At 38.9% G+C, this 6,000-nt stretch overlaps 1 protein-coding gene across 1 annotated transcript; it reads right to left on the bottom strand.

The window, feature by feature from the left end:
• Positions 1-1,978: 1,978 nt before the first annotated feature.
• Positions 1,979-3,922, bottom strand: LOC109154741. Its single transcript, XM_019302469.1, has one exon. It carries the CDS (start codon positions 3,920-3,922, stop codon positions 1,979-1,981), a length of 1,944 nt encoding a protein of 647 aa, XP_019158014.1.
• Between the last annotated feature and the right edge of the window lie 2,078 nt (positions 3,923-6,000).

Below are 6,000 nucleotides of genomic sequence, written 5' to 3'. Positions count from 1 at the left end.
GAAGCCTTCCAAGTGGGATCCATGATCCACTTGTTGCCCCTAGAATGGAAGGACTTCAAGAACTACCTTAAGCATAAGCGAAAGGAGATGAATCTGGAGGACCTGATCCAGTGACTCAGAATTGAGGAGGGGAATAGGAAAATGACAGGAAAGTTCTTGTCATTGATGGCTTAAGGCCCACGTTGTGGAGCATGGTAAAGGCTCCAAGAGGAACAAGCGGAAGCTTGGTCCGAAGGGAGTCGTTACCAAGAACAAGTTTCACGGTACATGCTATAATTGTGGCAAGCCTGGCCACAAATCCTCTTAATGCAATGCTCCAAGGAAGAAGAACAAGAGTTCTTAAGCCAACGTTGTTGGAGAGAGTAGTCAGAAGGAGGTCGAGATTAGCCTTTCGGCTATGGTGACCGAGGTGAACCTCGTGGGCTCTAACCCACGTGAGTGGTTCATCGACACTGGTGCAACAAGGCATTTATGTTGCAACCGAGAGATGTTCAACACCTTTGAGACCGTTGAGGGCGAGAAGGTTTGGATGGGAAACTCTGCTCAGTCTGCTGTGGAAGGCATGGGCAAGGTGGTTCTGAAGATGAATTTTGGGAAGGAACTGGCGTTGAACTATGTGCTGTATGTTCCAGAGTTGAGGAAGAATCTTGTGTCTGGCTCGCAGCTGAACAAGCATGGGTTCCACATGGTGTTCGAGTCAGACAAGGTTATTTTGTCTAAGTTAGGACTGTTCGTTCGTAAAGGTTTTGTAACTGATGGGCTTTTTAAGCTCAGTGTAATTCCTGTTATCAATAAAAGCAAAGTTAACTCTGTTTACTTGCTTGAGTCTTCCAATTTGTGGCATGGTAGACTAGCTCATGTTAATTTTAAATCTATTCGTAGATTAATTAACATCCACCATATTCCTAATGAAAAAATATAAGGAGCAACACACACAGTAATGTTGTAACGTATGTTTGTAACACCGGGAAATTGTAACGCAGTTTGGGCGAAAACCCTAATCTGCGAGGCACTTCATAAATTGAGAATTAGCCTAAATTCACTATGAGCAATTTCAAAAGTACAGAGTATAGGAAGAAGAAAACTTTACACAATAGATCTCACAAACTCTCATAATCTATTGTAACCTAAACTCTCGTACTACTCCAAAGTGATAGACTCTCTTTCTCTCAATATATCTGTATGCACTCGGTCAGATGATTCGGGTAAAATCGCTGCCGCTATTCTTCTAAGAGTCTCTCTTAAATAGGTGATACTTGATCACAATCCTGGTTAAAGTATAAATCCCAATTAGATTAGGATTTGAATGATGCTTGTAGTTTGACTGGGAGACAAGTCCCAATTAGATTAGGATTTGAATGATGCTTGTAGTTTGACTGGGAGACAATTGAATCTGTGTTTTCAATTATCCTTTTTGCCAATAATATTTTTGACAATTCTTTATTCAACAATCTCCCCCTTTGTCAATATTTTTGGCAAAAACCTTGATTCCTGATTTTCTTGAATATCTCCCCCTTAGTCCTTGCTGTCTAGTAGTCTGCTTATCACAATCTTCAAGTGGTAGTTTTGATTTGAAGTGATTGGTGATATTGTCAAGTCTTTAAACTGTCTTAGTCCAAGGATTAGTAACCTAGGCAATTTTTCCTAATAATGCACATAGTCATTTGCTATTGCAATTACATTAGTATGCTATTTTGATAGTAAGACATAACACAAAAGATAGTCTTTCTAATGATGCACATAGTCATTTGCTATTGCAGTTACATTAGCATGCTACTTTAATAGTAAGACAGAGCACAAAAGATAGGCAGATGTCAAAAAGATTGTCTTGGTAGTATCAGTATCAAGCAGTATCAAAAAAAAAAAGCATAATAGTAAGCAGTCATAAGCAGTCATCATCATAATAGTAAGCAGTCATAAGCAGTCATCATCATCAGGATTCATCTCCCCCTGTTTTTGACAAAAACATTTGACAAGTTCAGTCTGAGTCAGAGGATGTTGCTTCTGGGGTTCCAACAGCCTGTTCTTCTTCTTGGCTTCCTTCTTGATTTTCTGCATCATCTTCTTGGGACTTTTCAGTCTCTCCTTCAGATTCTTCTTCATCAGCATTTACTTCTTGGGATTTTTCAGCTTCCTTATCAGGCTCTTCTTTATTGTTTGCTCCTAAGGCTGTAAGCCATTTGAGTACTTCAACTTTCTCTTCTTGGATTTCCAACTGTCTCTGCTTTATGTACCTTTCAGATGTATTAAGCTCATTGAGTCTTTTCTGGAAGTATTTTTGAAGCATATCAGTGTTCATGGGGTCATCTTCTGGACTTGTGATTTTCAGGTCATTTTGATGAAATCCCTTTTTCAGTTTAACAGACACATTCAGGGTTTTGATCTGTTGGAGATTCTTCTTGGTAGTCTTCAGTCCTTGTTTGGTGAGGATGGTTTGGATTAGGTTTGGAAAGATTAGAGAGGCTTTGGGAGATTTGATTTCAGCTAGATTCATGATTTGTTGATGTACCAGTTCTCCATAGCTGATTTTGATCTTTTTCCCAACTTTGTATAATAATTCTGCCAAGCTCCATTTCACAGTGTTCTCATGTAAGGAAGGCATCCAGTTTGCCAGAGCTATTTTCTGTATGATTGCATATTTGCTTGTCAGGGAGGCAGCTTTGATCTTCTTCTTTTCAAGGACTACATTTCCTGCTGTGATCTCCTGGGCTATGATGTCCACATTATGATCGAATTGATCATCTTGTTCATAGGTGTTGTAGCAGGTGTTTATAACATCTGGGGAAAAGTCATAGTAATTTCTTCTTAGGTAAATTTTTCCATACAAAGGATTTGATGGGACTGATGATTCCTTTTTGAGATTGCTATAAAATTCATGAATCATTTTTTCTTCAAATGGTTCAATCTTTGTGACTATGTCAAGCAACTTTCCTTGAGCTAGGAGTTCTATGATGTGTTCTCCATCTTTAAGGTTCTCCAGATTGACCAGCTTTTGAGGGATGATTTTTCGTTGTGAGGTTTTGTGCCACAGATTGCTTGAAGCTTTATCCTGGAACTGGTTGTTGAGAGGTTGTGGCAGATCGGGTGTTGGAAGTGTGGTTTCAACATCTATTTCTGCTGTTTGTTTTCCCTTTTCCTTTGATGTGAACTCCCTTCGTGATTTGCCCTGATTCTTTGAGACATTTACCTGGGGCTTTTTGGACCTTTCATTCTGGCATTCTTTACTATTTTCCCAGTCATCATCAACTTCTTTTTGTTTTCTTTTAGCAGTCCTAGTCATCCTTGGAGGTGGGATGTTAGGTGTCCTTCTTGGAGGCCCCACAGAGATTGGAAAATCACATGGTCTTTTAGCTCTGGGGTCAGCTCCTTCATACGGATCCACTCTTCTTCTTTTTCTTAGGATTTCATCAGGATTAGTTTCATTTGGGCTTATTTCGTGGCCTTCTACTCTTAATTCAGTAGAGATATTGTCTAGCTCTTTTTCAAAGCTGTCAACTGTGTCTGAATTTGTAACCCTAATTTCTGGGTTAGATTCTGATTCCCTAATTTCTTCCTCATTTGTAGGGAGTTTTTCTTGTGGCACTAAGTTTTCACTTTGTTGGTGTATGATTTTGTCTAGGTCAACTATCAATTCCCCAAATATACCCTCTGAACCAGTCGGTTCTGTTTCTGCAATCGGGTTTGATTCTGCAAGTGGGTTATCATCTAGGGGTGATTCGAGAGGGGGAGATGAGTTACCTGGTTGAGAGTAGATGTCTTCGAAAGGTATCTGCGTGATTGGTACTGGATCCATGACTATATCCTCCGAGTGTTGTGGCTGATCGAGTGGAGAATCTTTGCTGATGGCAGGGGTTCCTCGTCGTGGTGGCTGACGGGATGATTTCTTTCCTTTCGGCATCTTGGAACCTCTTGATTTCTTCATAGTTCTGAGATTGGTGAGTGATGAAGAAGATGATCGACAGGAGTGGTGGTCGTGGATGGCGATAGTGGTGGTGATCGTGGATGGTGATGGACAGGGCAGAGGGGTGGGATTGCAATCGGACCCGGAAGTGATATTTTGGATTTTGAACCGGATTCATAACATGGGCTATTGGGCTGAGATCCGGATTCAGATTATGGCATTCATGGGTTGGCCCGGTTTGTCATTCGTAACCTTTTATATATATATATATATATATATATATATATATATATATATATATATATATATATATATATATATATATATATATATATATATATATATATATATAGAAAATAATATATGAAAAACAAAAACTATTATATAAAACAAGAAAAAAGAGTAGAGTTTAGTTAATTCTACACAGTCCAATTTCAGACCTTAGTCTTATGAATTTATTTCCGTCCAATCCTTTTGTCATTATGTCTGCAAGTTGATTTTCTGTGTTGATGTGCCTCATGGTAATGATTTCTTCCTCTACTAGTTCTCTGATGAAGTGATGTCGTATGTCAATGTGTTTAGTACGTGAGTGTTGGACTGGATTTTTTGAAATATCTATGGCACTTTTGTTGTCACAATATACTGTCATTTTTGCTTGACTGATTCCATAGTCTTCTAGCATTTGTTTCATCCATAACAATTGAGTGCAACAGCTTCCAGCAGCTATATATTCAGCTTCTGCAGTTGATAGTGATATTGAATTTTCTTTTTTACTTATCCAAGAGACTAGATTTGTTCCAAGTAAGAAACATCCTCCAGTAGTACTTTTTCTGTCATCCATGTTGCCTGCCCAGTCTGCATCGCAGTATGCTGATAGATATTTGTTTGTGTCAAAGGAGTACCATATTCCTAGATCAGATGTTCCTTTGATGTACTTGATAATTCTCTTCACAGTTTTCATGTGTGATTCTTTAGGAGATGATTGATATCTGGCGCATATGCCTACTGCGTAGCAAATGTCTGGTCTACTGGCAGTTAAATATAGTAGACTACCAATTATGCTACGATATAGTTTTTGTTCTACATCTTTTCCTTCTGTATCTTTGGCAATTTTGTCTGATGTTGCAACAGGTGTTCTGGCAACTTTGCTTTCTTTTAGACCGAATCTGTTGACAAGATTGTTTGCATACTTACTTTGTGAGATGAAGATTCCTTCTTCCAGTTGTTTTATTTGCAAACCTAGAAAGTAGTTGAGCTCTCCAACCATGCTCATTTCAAATTCGCTTTTCATGTGACGAATGAATTCATCTTTGTAGGTCTCTCTGGATGATCCAAATACTATATCATCAACATAGATTTGTGCTATGATGATGTCGCTTTTGTAGTGTTTGACAAATAATGTTTTGTCGACGCTTCCTCTATTGTATCCTTTTGAGAGTAGGAATTGTGTTAACCTTTCATACCAAGCCCGTGGAGCTTGTTTTAAACCATATAAGGCTCTCTTTAGTCTATAGACATGGTTAGGATGGAATGGATCTTCAAACCCTTTGGGTTGGGATACGTACACTTCCTCTTTTATATATCCATTCAGGAATGCTGTTTTCACGTCCATTTGGTAAAGTTTGATTTTTAGGATGCATGCTACGGCAAGGAGAAGGCGTATGGATTCTATCCTAGCAACTGGGGCAAAGGTTTCTTCAAAGTCGATTCCTTCTTCTTGAGTGTATCCTTGTGCTACAAGTCGGGCTTTATTTCTCACTATATTTTCCCTTTCATCAGTTTTATTTTTGTAGATCCATTTTGTTCCTATGATGTTAGAGTTGTCTGGTGCAGGGACAAGTTCCCATACTTCATTTCTTTCGAATTGTTGTAGCTCTTCTTGCATGGCTTCGATCCAGTATTCGTCAAGGAGGGCCTGCTCGATGTTTTTTGGTTCTATCTTTGAAGTGTAGCATGAATCTCCTTCAGACATTTTGAGGTAATCTCTTTTCTTTCCTCTTATCCGTATTCCCTGATTTGGGTCACCGATGATATTTTCTGTAGGATGATTCTTCTGGATTTTAGTGTTCTTGTTGATGGGTGCTTCATCGATATCATCT

Source organism: Ipomoea nil, unplaced genomic scaffold (assembly GCF_001879475.1).
Source record: "Ipomoea nil cultivar Tokyo-kokei standard unplaced genomic scaffold, Asagao_1.1 scaffold2653, whole genome shotgun sequence".
Taxonomy (NCBI): Eukaryota; Viridiplantae; Streptophyta; class Magnoliopsida; order Solanales; family Convolvulaceae; genus Ipomoea; species Ipomoea nil.
Note: the sequence above shows the minus strand (reverse complement) of the source record. Positions and strands in the feature narration are given on the sequence as shown.

Bases quoted from the DNA above. Each gene is read 5' to 3' on its own strand.
- LOC109154741 (XM_019302469.1), bottom strand. From the start codon at position 3,922: ATGAAGAAATCAAGAGGTTCCAAGATGCCGAAAGGAAAGAAATCATCC.